The sequence below is a fragment of the Girardinichthys multiradiatus genome, chromosome 1, assembly GCF_021462225.1.
Source record: "Girardinichthys multiradiatus isolate DD_20200921_A chromosome 1, DD_fGirMul_XY1, whole genome shotgun sequence".
Lineage (NCBI taxonomy): Eukaryota > Metazoa > Chordata > Actinopteri > Cyprinodontiformes > Goodeidae > Girardinichthys > Girardinichthys multiradiatus.
Window position 1 is genome coordinate 43151945 of NC_061794.1, and position 17535 is coordinate 43169479.

The window sequence follows — 17535 nt, forward strand, 5'->3', positions numbered from 1 at the left end:
AGCAACTCAAATAAAATGTGCGCTCATGTTTATTTGGAGGATGTTTAAAACGTCAGAAGTATACCTCTTTAAAGAGCAGTTGCACAACTTTATGCTGGCTTGCAAACAACAGCTGGACAAAAATGTACCACCAGTAATACCTGCAGCACAAAACACACCGAAACTAAAGTTAGAGGTCAGATTAGCACAGATCAAACTGAGAAAATACTTTTTTGCTGTCCCTAAATAATGTTATTTACCTTGGAATACATTGCTGGCACTAATGGCCTGTAACATTTAGGTGAAAGTGGGTTACCAGTGGGATTTCCAAATTGTTTTGCTCTGTGACCAGACTAAGTACACATGGCACTAAAAGACAGTGATGTATTTTATGCAATTAAGCATTTGTGGTCACCATATTTATTTTGAAGATGGGTTTTGTAAAATAACCTCTGACCTTTCAAGTTAGAATTTTATGCATTTAAACACTAAATGCTCACTGAATCCTCATTTCGCAACTGCATTTTGTGTTGCAGCCGTATTGAATTTTGAGGTTGGCAGAGAAACCGCTAAGTTTCACAATTCTTACTTCAAGGCATGCTTTAGTAGATGTTTCACACATAGCATTATAATGCTACTGTAATACTGTATTGTATGTTCATGGCTATAGTAATACCAGCAGATAATATATTCCTCTTCCTTTATCTATTCGAACACTAAAAGATCATTTTCACTAAAAAACATAATACAGTATCGTGTCTTGGTAAAGAAAAAATTGTGGAAAATAAACAGCACCTGCACCACATTTAAAATGAAATTATCATCACATTTTTAATGTTTGCGATATTGATATTAATAAACAGAAAGGAGCTGCTTGAATAGAATATTTAGTTGAATATTAAATTTAAGGGGCCGTGAATTGACACTCTACTTGTCAATAATATATTTAGACTGATGGATGTTCTAACTGCCCTCGATGTGCACCATTTGTTTAATTTTAGGTACTTGGATGCTAAAGCTCATAGAAAAAGGTGGGGATGTAAGGATAATAAAAAAAGAAAGATAGGATAATCATAAATGTATGATAAAAGGATTCTTTACTGTCACAGAAATATTCAGCAAAATTGTCACAATTACTAATAAATTGTGCAGCCCTAATACAAAACGCCTATATCCATCCATTGTCTATACCCACTTGTCCTGGTAGGGTCACAGGGGAGCTGGTGCCCATCTCCAGTGGTCTACGGTCGAGAAGCGCGGTACACCTTGGACAGGTCGCCAGTCCATCGCAGGGCAACATCTTTCAGTGCATACTGCTATAAGCTCTTGTGTCTAGAATTAGTTAAACCAGCCGTTGCCAGTGGGAAACTATAAATCTTTCTGATTCTCTACTTCTTCAGTGGCATTTTGTTCCTCTAAACCCATCATTCTCTCTCTCCATTTTCTATTCCAGATATTGATTTGGAGAATATTGTGTACTACAAAGACGACACACACTACTTTGTCATGACAGCCAAGAGGAAGAGCTTGCTGAAGAGGGGGGTCATTAAAAAGGTGAGAACAACACCACCATTATCAAGAAAAAGTGTTTCTTCTTGGCACAAGCTGCAGCTCTGGCCTACAAAGAAAAGACCTGAATCAAACAAATGCAACATCTGTTTGAAGAAGGCTTTTAATTAGATTTTTTTTCTGCACCATGCCTCAAAGCCAATACAGTGAACCAAGTGTAAAGAATGTCACTCTCCTTGTCATGACTCATCAGATACCATCTTTTACTTTCTGCCTTCAGGACTATAGTAATGCAGAACAGCTGCTGGCACCTGGAAATGTAGATCACGTGGCCTTGTGTCTTTATGCTCATGATGCTGCATACTTCTCCACTGGTGGCAAGCTGCCTGAGCTGCAATTTGCTCAGAACCAGCCCGGTCAACATGACGTGGCCATGTTCGACTTCACCTGCATGCAGCGCGCCGAGAATGCCTCGCTGGTCCGAGAAAGGAGGGGCAAGAAGCTCCTAATAGCTCTTGTTGGAGACTGTCTGGTGGAGGTAATGGACTTAACTTAAGAGTTAATGTTCTTGGTTCATTGGGAACCAATCTGATAACATGTGTTGTAGGGCAGCTGTGTGGTTTATCAGTGTGCCTATGAGTGGATTTTTATATGAGGCTCCAACGACAATAGAAACTGCATTTGGCTTTAGTTTCTGCCTTGTTTTCAAAGTGACTTGGCAACATTGGTATCTAATTTAAAGCAAATTCAAATACAAGACCACAACTGCTTACTGTTGTTAAAATTTGTGATATGATGAATTAAAAAACGCCCAAAAGTTTGAAAGAAACTTCAAGTTTTGAGTAATGTTTGTTGTATGATCAGACTTTATTTTCATTGATCGACACCATTTGTTTAACTGTCCCTTGGATATACATTGATGTTACCATAACATTTGTAAATAAATGTTAAATGTTGACTTAGTTTAAATTTTTAGAACATTTGCATAAGTCACAACTTCAGTGCAAAATAAAAAAACTGTTGCATATTGTATAAATGCCATGATGATGTTAAAGTAGTGCAGCAGTAAAAAAAAAAAAGGATTCTTATGAGTGACTCTTTCTAAAATAATCACGTATTCATATTTTTGTAAACTGTAGCTTGAAAAATCTGGTCTTTCTTTGTGCAAATTAGATTTTGTTAGTTCGAATAGTAGAAAAAAAACCAAACTTTTCAAAAGCTTCATCTTCTAAAATCCAGCAGTAAGTGAATGGATTTCAACATTGTATCTATGTATGGATCAAACAATATTTCCATAACCTTTTTCAGATTTTGTCTTAACCCTAAACAAACTGCATCAAAGAACATGTTGTTTGTTGATGTCTTTAAGGGCCAAAGAAGCAAGTCTTTAGTTTTGATCACTTTAATGATGAGAAAAAATGAATAAATTGCAGTTTTTTCACCTGTCAGAATGGATTATGGTCAAATTGGCTGAATTCGACCACTGGCACACAGATTGGTGCCTCAACAAAATCACCTTTTATTTAAGGCTTAATGCCTGTTTATTTTTATAGGTATCTTTAAAACGTCCATTACCACAATAAACAGACTGACTCTAAAAAAATAAAAATAACTTGTGTGAAAAATACAGCATATTTATTAAAATAGAAGCTTTTACTTATGCATTTTTATCTTCAACTCTGCAGCCCTTTTGGCCTCTGGGAACAGGCATAGCCCGAGGGTTCTTTGCTGTGTTTGACACAGCGTGGATGGTGAGGAGCTGGGCTATGGGGGTCCTAGACTTGAAGGTCATTGCTGAGAGGTGGGTGAATCTGATAAAACCCAAAAGCCGCAAGAAATGTACATAATTAAACTTCTCATCATGATCAGTGTTACAAGAAACCTACTGTATGTCTTCATGCTGCTTCCTCTTTCCTTGCTGAGAGTTTATATTTTATAAAACCAGCAAACACTAATGATTCAGATATAATATTTGCTCACAGAAACATGTATTTTTTTAACCCTGAATGTTGAACAATGTTTTCAAAACAACACAATTAAATACTACAAGTTGTAAGATAATTAACATGATGCGATTTTGTTATGTCATTGTGCAGAATGTGAAACATGTATTTCAACAGGTTTTCCTTGATTTTAATTAAATTCAGTTCAATTTATTTATACAGAGCTGAGTCAATTCAATCAGATACGAGGTCAGTGACATATGTTCCGGTTCAGTCCTAGTTATTAAACAATGCAGTCAAGTTCAGTTTATTATTTAAATTGGTGAAACGTTTTCTATCTAACAAAAAACCAGCTGATAGCATCAAGTCACTGACAATGATTCCTCCTGAACGAGCATGTAGGACAGGGTTAAATACAGAAAGACAGAGTCCAGTGTTTTATCTACAGAAAGGAAACAAGAGGGTTTTGGTAGCCAATTGCCCCCTCCAGGAAGGTTTTACAGCTAAACAGAATGTCAGGCTAGCAGGAACAATGTAATGAGACTAGCTTGTAAGCATGAATTGTAACTATTTTTTTAATGTTTTTTTTTACCTAAATTATTCTGCTTTAATTTCTGTAAAATTATACAGAGAAAGTATGTACCAGCTGCTCTCCCAGACCACACCCGACAACACCAGCAAGAAATACTCTCTGTACAGCATCGACCCAACAACACGGTACCAGAGCGTCAACCTGTCTGCCATTCAGGCTCACCAGGTTAGCATGCTTATCTTTTGTTTACGCTGAGACTGAGGTCAGTCTCTTCAACTATCATAAAATAATTCAGACAGAGTACAGTGTAAAAAGCAATACATGAGCATTAAATAGCCAAGTGAGAATTGAACAAAATGTATTTAACTTGGAAACATATTACATGTTTAGCTGCAGTTTATCTGCTATTGAATCTTTATATTATACTGGAAAAAACATATTTGACCTTTGATCCAGGTGCAGCACCTGTATGATGTTGATAAAGGCAGTTCATTAACCATAAAACTAAAGGACAATCGGGTTCACATGCGTCAAGGTAGGTTTTGTTTCCTCCACAAATGTGACTACAATAACCGTAGTTATTATGATTAGTAGTTCTCCTTTAAATCAGTCAAATCTGAAAACATTTTGTAGAAAACAATGTCAAAGGGACTGAACGCTGTTTGTTTATGTTTCCTCTTCTAGATTCAATGAGTGGTTTTAATGAGTTGTTGAGATGGTGCCAGAACAATACCAAAGGGTACAGGAATGTGAACATAAAAGATTTTTCCCAGTCCTGGAAGTCCGGGGTCGCTCTGTGTGCTCTGATCCACCACTTCAGACCTCACCTGATGTGAGTTGCAATCTTTGTTTTTGGTGAATAAAAAAAATAAATAAATAAATCTTGCAGACCATAATTATAGTAGTACTGCTTTGATTTGTAAAAAGGTTAGTGTTATTGCAGGACACTGACAAATATTTATGTAAAATGTCATACAAACGCCACAGCAATGAGTATCTTCATCCACATGGCAGCATTAGGGCGTCACTCTCAGATTAGGAGGTTATGCCCGATTTGCAAAATCAATTTTTTTTAGGCCTTATTGAGTTTCGCTCCTTATTGGAAAAATAATTTTGGCCCATAATGCTTTGTAACATTGCTTCATTGTTTGCATTAGCCAATGTTGATCAAACTTTGTTTATTAGACAGATGGCCTCGCATTTGGCCCTTGAAAGCATTGGTATACAGAGAAGTTCATGGTCACCTCAATAACTGCGAGGTTCCAAGGTCGTGTAGCTGTAATACAAGTTAAATGTATTACACTAACACCGTGTTCAGCCTTAAAGACAGGGTGGGGAGTTCAGTCATCCAGAGGAAGCTCGGAGTAGAGGTGCTGGTCGTCTGCATCTGAACGAGTCAGCGGAGGTGGTTCAGGCGTCTGGTCAGGACAACTGAACCAGGCGCCTGAACCCGCTGATGGTGATCAGAGGGCCCGGTGGTGCCGATTGTATGGCAGCCTCCCTTCTGTCAGTGTGCCCCAGCCCAGCTGCGGCTACAATGTAGCCTACCACGTTTAGTGTGTGAATGTGTGGATGAATGGGTCGATGACTGATTGTGGTGGATGGAATGATGGCTGGGTTGGGTGGGGGGATGGTCCTGTAATATTCCTTTTCTACTCAAAAAAAATGCTTGTCTGCCTGTTACCAAAAGTGAAATTATTTGATTGTTTTGAGTGTCCAAAGATCTGAAGATGGTAACACAGAAAATGTTCTTCCTCTCGTTTCCCTCAAAGTGACATGTCTTCCCTGGATGAGTCAAACAGTGTTCACAACTACAAGCTGGTGTTCAGTGTGGTAGAGAATGAGCTGGGCATCCCTCCTGTCATGTCTCCCAGTGGTCAGGTTGACAAGTTGTCCATGGTTCTCTACCTCACCCAAATCAAAGATGCTTTCACTTTGGCACCAAAAGGTAAATATTTAGCCTCTGGTATGTTATTTATTCCACAAATGTAAGTCAGAGAATGTATCACAACTGAAACCCATTTTAGAAGTTTTCCTGATTTAACATAGAGGTGCATCTCAGTAAATCAGAATTGATTATTTATTATAATTTAACTAATTCAATTGAAAAAGGTGAAACTCTTGCAATAGATTCATCATACTATACACAAAGCAACATATTGCAAGTATGTATTTCTGTTAGTTATGATGGTTTTGGCTTACAGCTGATGAAACCGGTGATGACACCCTCCACAATGAGGACAACCCACAAAAGATTATTGCTAAAAAAAACTGCTTTAACCAAATATATATGTCATTGGAAAGTTAAGTGGAAGGACAAATTGTGGTATAAAAAGTTGCACTAACAATAGAATTTGGCAAGATTGACAAGGCTGAAGTCAGTGCTTCAACAGCCATCACACACAGATCTATTTAGAGCATGAGCTACAACTGCTGCATTCCTTGTTTGAAGCCACTGCTAAAGTTGAGACATCAGAAAGTTTTTTTCAGTGGCTAAGGAGAAATTGGACTGGACTATTGTTTGTGGTACAGTCATCTTTCAAGATGAAAGTAAGTTTCATTTCATTTGCAAATAAAAGCTTGAGTCAGGAGAAGAAGTTGGGAGGCACAGAAGTAGGCACACAGGTCCAGTGTAGTTTCCACAGTCAGTGATGATTTGGGAGCCATGCCGTCTGCTGGTGTCTGTTCAGTGCAGCTGTCTCAAATTCTCTAATGGCTTTTGCTTTACAATCTTCTCAAGGCTGCAGTTATCCCTGTTGGTTGAGGTTAACTTATTTAATCAGGACGGTATCCATCGAATAACACATTTGCAATATGCCTCATTGACAATGTGCTGGAATTGTCATGATAGCTAAATTTCATTTACAAACCTAAGGCAGATACTAAAAAATACCACTCATTTAGATTCACCCTAAACAAAATTTCTGTTAGCAATGCATAAAATACTTATTTCTGTTTCCGATAAAAACGTTTGTACAAAACAAATATAGACCCTGTAAAATAGATAGGTTAACAGTGAAAGGTGAGTCTGTCATCCAAGGGAGTGAAACAGGACAAAATAAAACTTTTTCCTTCCACTAAACTTCCTAATCTTCCCAGATACAGGTCTTTGTAATCAGCCAGCGTTTTTGTGTCTTACCCTCCTTATGAAGGGTGTAAATGGCTGTGTTCAAAATCAGCTTGGTTCCTCTTCATTATTATGGTCGTATTATAGGTTTTCATTAGCAGTAAGACAGTGATTCAAATCAAATGAGATTCAGATTTATTGTGATGTACCTGTGTTTCTGAATATGGTTGCTTATACTCCACAGTGCATTTATCATCACCTTAAGAGTCAGTTGTTTTTTCTATAAATTGCATTCATTGTAGTGGAGATGAAGTCTGGACTGTCTCTTTAAGAGCTGCGTACCCATAATTCACTGGGCTTAAGTGCCAGGGCCAGCCTGTACTGGTTGTGTTGCTCTCCTGTGCTGAGCCAGCCGAGCAGCAGGCAGAGCGAGCAGTCGGTGCAGAGCTGGCTTATCGGGCTCTGAGGGGGGAAGCAGGCTCTCTTGAAGGGGAGCTTTTCCCTTGACTGTCAGCACCAGAGGCATTTTCAAATGAGGAGGTAATGCAGTGTAGACTCAACTGACTAGTGGCATTAAATGAGCAGAAGTGGGTGTGATAGACGCTCTCTGTCTGTGATGCTGCTCTGCTTGGGATCCGCTGAGTGATGTGTAGGAAAGAGGGAGCAGTCAGTCTCGAGTAGCCTCATCTGAATGAGGAGAGATGGGGAGCGTTGGTGATAACTGGGGCTGAAGAGTTTGTATTCGGTTTGACAAGTTAAAATCTGCTGCTGCTGTGATGCCACAGAAAATACAAACAATTATCAAATATGATGCACCGTAAAGCTTTAAAAACAAAATGTGCCATCAGAATATATCAAGTAAAATTGGAAATAGGATAATATTGAGTATTCGGGTGACATCGTGTGCCTAAATTTGGGTTTTTCTTTCCTTTCCTTTGACGAAAGAACCTGCAGGCCCCCTGCCACCGTCCAAGTCTACGAGTCTCTCTCGGACACAGTCAGCTATCTTTTTCCTGAGCAAGCTGAAGCATTCCTCACTGCAAAGAAAAAAGGTATGCCCACTGTAATAATAGAAATATGTGATAACAGTTGTGTGGCCTTCAGTTTAAATTCTTGTTTTGTTTATATTTCGTGACTTTAAAGTCCATATTCTTAGAGGAGGTCCTTTGATACTATTCCGTTTTCTCTGCAGGAAAGGCTGGCAACTCTGAAACGAGTTGCAAAAACTGAGGAAACGATGGGAGATGTGGAGAATGTAAGTTTTATTCTGTTAGTCATATCAACTTTCAGTGAACAACTTTTATCTGCTTTCCTTCATTTCATTTACTTATTCACCGCTTTGACCTTCTGTTCCTCAGACTTCAGTGCTGCCGGCGTCTCCTGAAGTCCACCCTGTTCCTGCTAGTGCTGCACCAGAGCCTGAACCAGCTGAGACTGTGCTGATGATGAACAACGAGCAATGCTACTTCTGTAGGAAAATGGTGTATGCAGTGGAGCGCATCAGTGCTGAGGGAACGTTCTTCCATCGGAGCTGCTTCACCTGTTATAAGTGTGGCATCACTCTCAGATTAGGAGGATATGCCTTCGACAAGCCTAGTGGTGAGTTAAGTAATGTTTGTGTCAGAAATGGCTTCAATCCAAGATACTTTTGCTTTACTTAATCCACCATATGTTTTACAGACAAGTACAATAAATCGAGAATTATGATTAAAGCCTGTTTAAACATCCATCTTTGTAGGTCTATCCCAAATGTTTTGTGAAAGAGGCTTTTGATAGCCTGACTGGTAGATTTTTATTTAAAGTTTGGTCTAAGAAAATTCACAGCTTCCTTCGGTCTTTAAGCAACCAGCACAGCTGAACCTTGTTGCAATTTGGAGGTGTGTGCACTTCTACTAGGATGGCACCACTATTGTTAAGGGGATGTACATTGATTCTATTATGCAAGAGGCCAGAACACAGAAATGTATTCAAAATTTATACTCTTCATTCTTTGTTTCAGCTTCCTGGTTAGGCTATTTTATTTGAAAGCAGAGGGTGGATGCAGTCCATGTAGTGGCCCAGAGTGGTTGTGATGAGGTTATAACCTTGGAATGAGGCCAGTGTTTCCAAGTGTTTTACATTCTCTAAAGGCCAAGCTGAACAGGTGCATTAAATGGAATGGATATTCTATCACTGTTGCCACCTCACTCACACATGCCCCATCAGCAAGCAGATATGCTCCCACAATGAAAAACTGCTCCGACTTTCATTTGGAATTTATTTGCATACTAAAAACAGCTTTGGGAGCTCTTAGACGCCGTCATTCCTAAGAGGGAGCCCACTGTGCCACAAACAATTTTGGAATATTAAGTGCACAGCCTCTACAAGTTATGACAAACTTTGACCGTGCCGAATTCTGTCTCTGCCCACAGGGAAGTTTTACTGTGAGATGCACTCTGAAGATCTGTTGCTTACAAATGGTGTTGAAACATCATCTAAGGTGGGTCACTGAACAGAACAGATGGGATATTTCTATACAGCAGAGCTCTATAGAAATATATATACAGGTCCTTCTCAAAATATTAGCATATTGTGATAAAGTTCATTATTTTCCCTAATGTCATGATGGAAATTTAACATTCATATATTTTAGATTCATTACACACTAACTGAAATATTTCAGGTCTTTTATTGTCTTAATACGGATGATTCTGGCATACAGCTCATGAAAACCCGAAATTCCTATCTCATAAAATTAGCATATCATTAAAAGGGTCTCTAAACGAGCTATGAACCTAATCATCTGAATCAACAAGTTAACTCTAAACACCTGCAAAAGATTCCTGAGGCCTTTAAAACTCCCAGCCTGGTTCATCACTCAAAACCCCAATCATGGGTAAGACTGCCGACCTGACTGCTGTCCAGAAGGCCACTATTGACACCCTCAAGCAAGAGGGTAAGACACAGAAAGACATTTCTGAACGAATAGGCTGATCCCAGAGTGCTGTATCAAGGCACCTCAGTGGGAAGTCTGTGGGAAGGAAAAAGTGTGGCAGAAAACGCTGCACAACAAGAAGAGGTGACCGGACCCTGAGGAAGATTGTGGAGAAGGGCCGATTCCAGACCTTGGGGGACCTGCGGAAGCAGTGGACTGAGTCTGGAGTAGAAACATCCAGAGCCACCGTGCACAGGCGTGTGCAGGAAATGGGCTACAGGTGCCGCATTCCCCAGGTCAAGCCACTTTTGAACCAGAAACAGCGGCAGAAGCACCAGACCTGGGCTACAGTGAAGCAGCACTGGACTGTTGCTCAGTGGTCCAAAGTACTTTTTTTGGATGAAAGCAAATTCTGCATGTCATTCGGAAATCAAGGTGCCAGAGTCTGGAGGAAGACTGGGGAGAAGGAAATGCCAAAATGCCAGAAGTCCAGTGTCAAGTACCCACAGTCAGTGATGGTCTGGGGTGCCGTGTCAGCTGCTGGTGTTGGTCCACTGTGTTTTATCAAGGGCAGGGTCAATGCAGCTAGCTATCAGGAGATTTTGGAGCACTTCATGCTTCCATCTGCTGAAAAGCTTTATGGAGATGAAGATTTCATTTTTCAGCACGACCTGGCACCTGCTCACAGTGCCAAAACCACTGGTAAATGGTTTACTGACCATGGTATCACTGTGCTCAATTGGCCTGCCAACTCTCCTGACCTGAACCCCATAGAGAATCTGTGGGATATTGTGAAGAGAACGTTGAGAGACTCAAGACCCAACACTCTGGATGAGCTAAAGGCCGCTATCGAAGCATCCTGGGCCTCCATAAGACCTCAGCAGTGCCACAGGCTGATTGCCTCCATGCCACGCTGCATTGAAGCAGTCATTTCTGCAAAAGGATTCCCGACCAAGTATTGAGTGCATAACTGTACATGATTATTTGAAGGTTGACGTTTTTTGTATTAAAAACACTTTTCTTTTATTGGTCGGATGAAATATGCTAATTTTGTGAGATAGGAATTTTGGGTTTTCATGAGCTGTATGCCAAAATCATCCGTATTAAGACAATAAAAGACCTGAAATATTTCAGTTAGTGTGCAATGAATCTAAAATATATGAATGTTAAATTTTCATCATTACATTATGGAAAATAATGAACTTTATCACAATATGCTAATATTTTGAGAAGGACCTGTATATATATATACACACACATCCTATACACATACATATATATTACTTTTTCATTATATAGGATATTAAAGAAGAAGATGAGGAACTGGATGAAGAGAACAGACTTTCCAGTGACGATTATACGCCATCTCCATCAGATGAAGAGTATTTCCTCACTCCCAGTGGTGCCTCCTCTACTCCGGCACAATCAGAAAAACAAGAAGAACCAGCTCAGACTATACATGATCCTAAAGAGTCCCAGCTAAAGACGACCACGTTTCCAGAGCCTGCATCTAAACCTAAGGTATCAGCAGCCGCTGCAGATGAGACTGAGGATACGATGCCTTTTCCAGTCCCAAGGCCACGCTCCTCGCATCAGACAACTCCCACATCCGATCCCTCGCCTCCGGTGGCGAAACCTCGCAAAGTCATGTTGACTCCGACTCCAATAAAACCTTCCCCTCAAACTGCTCCAGAGGGGACCTCTGGAGCAGGACTAGAAATCTCTCTTAAACCATCACTGCGAAAGCTTCAGTTATCCATTGAGGAGAAGAATGAGCTAGGGAATCTGCAGAGCTTCAGTGCAGACTCGGACTCCGAAACCCAAGGCGGATCATCCTCCTGCTCGTCTTCCTCTGCAAATGCAGGTGGGCTTCTTAAACAAGAGGGCCAGGATGGACAAGAGGAAGATGGTTACTGGAGTGGTAGCACCGCTAGTCTCATCCGAGAGAAGAAGAATCGACACTGCTTCAAGAAAAAAGAGATGCCAAGTGGGCAGACAAGAGTACGATCCAAATTTTCTCCCTGGAACCTCTCCTCGCCGAGGATCAGCAGAGACTGCCATCTCAGTGTCCACGTTGGTCATCCCGGCGCAGTGGGTATGTTGATCCCTCATGTTCTGTTTGAAAAATGGCCGCTGTGGAAGAAAAACATTTTCTACTCAATATTTTTATTACGATTTTTACACTTCTCTTACAACAGAGACGACATTCAGACATGTTCACAGCGCCTCAGAGGACGGTGTTGATGATGAAGATGACGATGAAGACGATGATGATGATATGTTTGAACAGGAAGACTTGTCTGATACGAAGGTAGTGTGAGATTATGATTTTATAATAGAAAATGCATTCAATGTTATTTATGTGCTCAACGTTGTCTCTTTGCTTGCAGTTTGAAACGGTGTCGGTCAACCCAGCAGAGGCAGATAAGTTTGAGTTAAAGAGGATAAAAACACTGCAGCGGAGAGCCCAGATGAGTGTGATGCAGCAGTTCTGCAAAGCTCAGGTTAGTAGAAAAGTCAAATATCATTGACTTAACCTTACTGTGTTTAGAGTTAACATGCATCCTAGACAATCTGATCACTCCTCTACATAACTTACAGTTCTCTCGAGACCCTGCAGAACTAGCAAATTCTGGTATGCTTTTGGGTCATGCAGCAAACGTCGCCTCATCAACCCGATCTTTTTTTAAATGCAGTGTAGTAGAACCCAAACATTCTTATGAAAAGGGTTTAGGACATTTAAAAGGTGCATCTTAATAAATTAGAATATCTTCCAATTCAACATGTTAAACTTGTACAGATTTTAGTGATATGTTTCAAGTGTTTATGTTTGTTTTAATAATGATGACTCCCAGCTAATAACAGCTGATTTTAACAGGAAATGTGATTGTCTTCAGGTTACAGTTAATTAATACCAGGCTTGATGCATGTGTTCATGTTTCTAGACTGTCTGAATATTTCGAGAAAATGCAGGAAGTAGATTTGGCAGCACCTGTCATTAAAACAACAAAAATGAAGTGAAATACTGGTGCTCTGTCAGAAATGTAAATGAATAGTCTTTATTATATCTTCATTGAAAGATTCTGAGCTAATGCTTACAAAGTTATTCAAGGGGCTATGAGAGGTTATGGGCTAAAAGGCCTCCCTATGCTGGTTTCACCATGTGACTGGTTGAAACTTTTACATAAAGACAGTTTTTTTTTTTTTTTTTTCAACATCCTTGATCCTGAAACCCTTTTAAATATGAGGTCTACTAATGTTAAATAAAATGTTTCCTATTTTTCAGTCGATCCAGCGTAGACTGGAGGAGATTGAGGTGTCCTACAAGGACCTGGAAGAGAAAGGTGTGAAGCTGGAGAGAAGCCTGCGTAGAGAACCCAGTAAGAGTCGTTTTTTATATTTAATGCAGGGAAGGTTTCAATTAAAATGCCTTTTGGAGTTTGTTGTGGAGCAGTTTTTACTGTGCAAATGGAAGCTGACCCTCCGCTTTAAAGCATAGTCCTCAGTGAATTGCCTAATTGTCTATTTTATTGTTATTAATTATTATACACTCACATGAACACCATGGGTCATCAAGACTGCTTCTTTTTTTGCCTGAACATTACATTTAGACAGAATCAATAATATATTTAAAGATTTTTTGCAGTGCCTCTATGCTGTTTTTGTTAGGGTTATTTCTTTAATTATCATTTTCCTCTGATCATCTGTACATGTTTTCTCATTTTAAGGTCACACCATAGTTGTATTTCTTAGTTCTGTTGTCAGGGGGAAAACATAAACTATTTTCCTCCTTCAGACCTTTTGCTAGAATCCATCCTGTGTGATCTGGTTGCATGTGAACAGTGCTAAATACAGGTTTGAACATTCATGCCTAAAGCTGTTCACATGCAACTAAATCCAGGTTAATGTCAGGTGTGAACAGTGAAAAATCTGAAATAATTCGTGAAGCGCACTGCTTGACTCCACTTTTGTATAATTAGTGGGAAAGAAATGGACGTTTTTGTAAGTCAGCTGAACTTATGATGCACGTTGGCCTAAGGTTTCCCATGTGAAGCTTCCTCATGTGACCCTTGTGTCAAAATGTTCTCTTTTCTAATTTTTCTGATAAACTCGTCTTCCTTTTTATATAAAAAAAAAAACAAATGACTCACAAACTTTTTTTTTACCCTCATCCAGGCAACAGTGACTCCTCTGAAACGATTGAACAATGGATCCAGCTGGTCCATGAGAAGAACGCGCTGGTCTCGGAAGAGTCGGACCTCATGGTGGCGTAAGTCAGAGTCACAGCATCTATGCACAGTAAAATCCTTGTGTAGTCCCATCAGGAAACAACACAGCTTTGTGCAGAGCAGCCATGTGGTTAAAAACTGCAGACCTTTGAGCAATCTGTGGTCCCTGCTTGCTCTCATCATGGCAGCAGTGGGCCTTCATGTTGCCTGTTTAATGACCTGCACCATCAACAGGATGTACTGCAGACATGGCTTAACTGTAGTTTGTTTTCCCCTCAGGTCCCGACAACTGGAACTTGAAGACAAGCGCAGCACGTTAGAGTTGGAGTACAGGAAGTTAATGGAGATAAAAGGTATGTTTTCGTCTGCACAAACTCTGACCTCATTATGAATGTTGTTAAAAGACGGAGCTGCTTAACTTACAAACAAGCAGCAGTTTGTTCTCCACATGACTCAAGTGCTTAACTATTTGTTGTTTTGCCCACTTCTGCACATCTCACATCTTGCATCAGTCAAACATTTTGTTCCATTTCCTAATGAAAACAGATGGAGCAATTGAACCACTGTCTAAATGAAAGGCTTTGTACATCTGAATCCTTTCATTGGCTGTCGTGGTTCAGTGGGAAGAATTTACTTTTGACAATCAGAAGGTTGCGAGTTAAGTTCCATCTTTTCTGTCATGTGGATTTGGTCTTGGGCAAAGCACTTAACCCCATGCTACCTTCCAGTCTGTGTATTGGTAAATGTACCTGTTTTCACTACGACTAGAGAAGCGCTATAGAAGTTCAGTCCATTTACTATTTGAATCTGAAGTTTTAAGGACAGCAAGGACACAGAAAATCTGACTGGCCATCAACGTTTTCACAAAGAATTTATAATAGTGTGATTAGTAGGCATGCAGCGATCAGAATTTTATGTCAGAGTAGCAGCAATGACCTTGTCCACACAACAGAGTGAAGGTATGAGATTCACATTGCATGTAAACGGCAGTAGAAATACCACAATTTCACAGCATGGCGGTATCAACACAACAAGTTGGACCAAAAAATGTATAACTAGATCACGTTTGTTTGAAACAGAAAAGCTATAATTATTCCTACTGCTGCTAAAACAAAATGAGCTTTGAAAGCTGGGTAGTTCTTGTTAAACACCTAATGGCAGTGATTTAATGTATGATGATTCTTATTAAAACCCTGGTGGTGGATTTAGATTGAACCCCGTCTGGAGCTGCAAAGCATGTGCCTGTCTGCTTTCCAGAAAAGAATCACTTGCTGTTGTAGATAACCAGAAAGCCAAAACGGTTTTCACACTGCTGCCTTATTGGGCCAGTGCACAACATCCTGAATGTCATTATAATCAGATATTCCTGCACTGCTGGGGTGTTTAAGCCTGTATATTGTTTCCATTATACTTGTTTTGTATAGTAATAGTAGACAGGCGATGGTGGCAATCAACTCTGACTGACATATTCTGAACCTGTGAAGGTTCTTGGTGACAATTAGCACATTTACAGCCCTACCAGCTGATTTTGGTAACACAGTGAGGCCGAAATTCCCATTTATAAATGGGAATTAAAGAATGGAAACCAACCTTAAGCAATTTAAGGTACAGTGGCTTATCTGTTGGACCACACCTACATGAACCTGTTGCTGTTTCATCACTGCTCCTTCCTTTGATCAATTTTGAACGGTACTGGCCTTGTACTGGTACTGACCAGGAATACCTGGTCTGCAGGTGTACGTTATGTAGCCATCACAGTTTGACCCTTGTCATGCTCCCTCAAAACTTTATTACCCATTTTTCCTGCTTCTGATATTTCATCTTTGAGAACAAAATGTTCAGTTGCTACTTAACATATCCCAACCACTAACAAGTGCCATAATAAAGAGATGATTTGTTTTATGCTCTTTACCTGTCAGTGGTCATAAACGTATGCCTGATTAGTGTATAAAATGTTGGTCTGACTACATATATAGTATTTAGCCCATTTCTTTTTTAAATGAGCTACATGTTTACCAAAGATAATTTATCATCTGAAAGTTTTAAACCTGAGATGAAAGTCAGCCGTGCATGAAAGAGTTTTTCAAACCAGAACAGAAACCTGGGTGTTAAAGTTAATGGGAGCTTCATCCATTGAAGTGTTTTTCAGCACAGAAAAGTATTATGTGGTTTTATTGTTGTCATTTTTATTTTTTATTTTTTTACCTTTTTGACAGAAAAGACACCAGAGCAGCAGGCAGAAGAAGATCGAATCTTTGAGCAGATACTCGAGGTGGTGGAGATGAAGGACTCTCTGGTGACATTTTTGGATGAGAAAAGGCAGAAAGAAATGAGCGAGAAGGAAGAAGCTCTCTCCATCATGGAGGCCAAAAGACAGTCCAAGACAGGATCTCAAGTCCAGTGGACTTAGGCTTTCTGGACACACACACACACACACACACAGAGGTTGGATGAACCTGTGCAGAGTACAGGTGACGCTTTCTCCACGTGTGAGATTCAGACTTGGAACCTGAAAGTTAAATTTGCAGAGCCAAAGATGAGACATCATCATTATAGGAGACAGCAGAACATCAGGGGCCCCTCAGAGAATGAAGAGCTGGAGGCTGTGTGAATATTCTGATGTGTGCAGGTCATGGCAACAGATTTTATGTGAAAACTGATGTATTTTGTCTGTTGAACAATTACCTCAAAACTGGTGACCATCGGTCGTCCTGAGACCTTCCCTGCTTTAGTACCGTAAACCTGAACTGAGACTAAAGTCTAGACAAAACAGTGATTAGAAGCCTGCAGAAGCAGCTTTAGATGCACCCATGAGGGACAGTGTCTCTGCAGATATGTTGGTTTATTGTTTTATGTACGATTTTTAACTGTATAAGTACCACTGAAAAAAGCTCACATACATAATATCTTGATTCTGTTATAAATGTTTGCATACATGATATAAACATGAAGCAGGTTCAAAAGTTGAGAGGAATTTACAATGACAGAATGGTAGATTTCATGTCTTAAATTCTTTTTGTATTCAGTTTTCATCTTATTGTTGAATTTTGTAGCATTTTCTGCTTTTCGCCGTGTTCTTTCTTCACAGCCTGCTGGTTTGGTAATCTCAGGGGTTGGTAGTTGAGTTCTACAGGGTTAGGCGTAGTTTCCACTGTTTAGGTCTGGGTGTAAAACAGAGGGCTTTTTCGTGATTGAAAAGCAGAATAGAATGGGACTGGTTTGTTGAACTTTAATGCCTTCATTGATCATTTGCAAATGAAAGAACTTGAGACTAGCCTTACACCATATATATTATCCTGCTGCCATTTTGTGCCATTCAAATTCCACTTTACAGTATATCAAATAAATTTATCACACTTTAA

General features: G+C 39.8%; 1 protein-coding gene across 2 annotated transcripts in view; it reads left to right on the top strand.

The window, feature by feature from the left end:
• Positions 1–17535, top strand: part of mical1 (microtubule associated monooxygenase, calponin and LIM domain containing 1) — a 31456-nt gene extending 13921 nt beyond the window's left edge. For both annotated transcript variants that reach the window (XM_047374734.1, XM_047374726.1), the window contains 18 exons: positions 1433–1533; positions 1769–2026; positions 3174–3289; positions 4062–4188; positions 4420–4498; positions 4648–4795; positions 5736–5911; positions 7976–8082; positions 8223–8285; positions 8389–8629; positions 9442–9509; positions 11244–12039; positions 12143–12255; positions 12335–12448; positions 13231–13324; positions 14121–14214; positions 14453–14526; positions 16390–17535. In XM_047374734.1, coding sequence (XP_047230690.1) covers positions 1433–1533; positions 1769–2026; positions 3174–3289; positions 4062–4188; positions 4420–4498; positions 4648–4795; positions 5736–5911; positions 7976–8082; positions 8223–8285; positions 8389–8629; positions 9442–9509; positions 11244–12039; positions 12143–12255; positions 12335–12448; positions 13231–13324; positions 14121–14214; positions 14453–14526; positions 16390–16583 — 2963 coding nt within the window. In that variant the 3' untranslated portion in view covers positions 16584–17535. The remainder of the gene's footprint in view (positions 1–1432; positions 1534–1768; positions 2027–3173; positions 3290–4061; positions 4189–4419; positions 4499–4647; positions 4796–5735; positions 5912–7975; positions 8083–8222; positions 8286–8388; positions 8630–9441; positions 9510–11243; positions 12040–12142; positions 12256–12334; positions 12449–13230; positions 13325–14120; positions 14215–14452; positions 14527–16389) is intronic.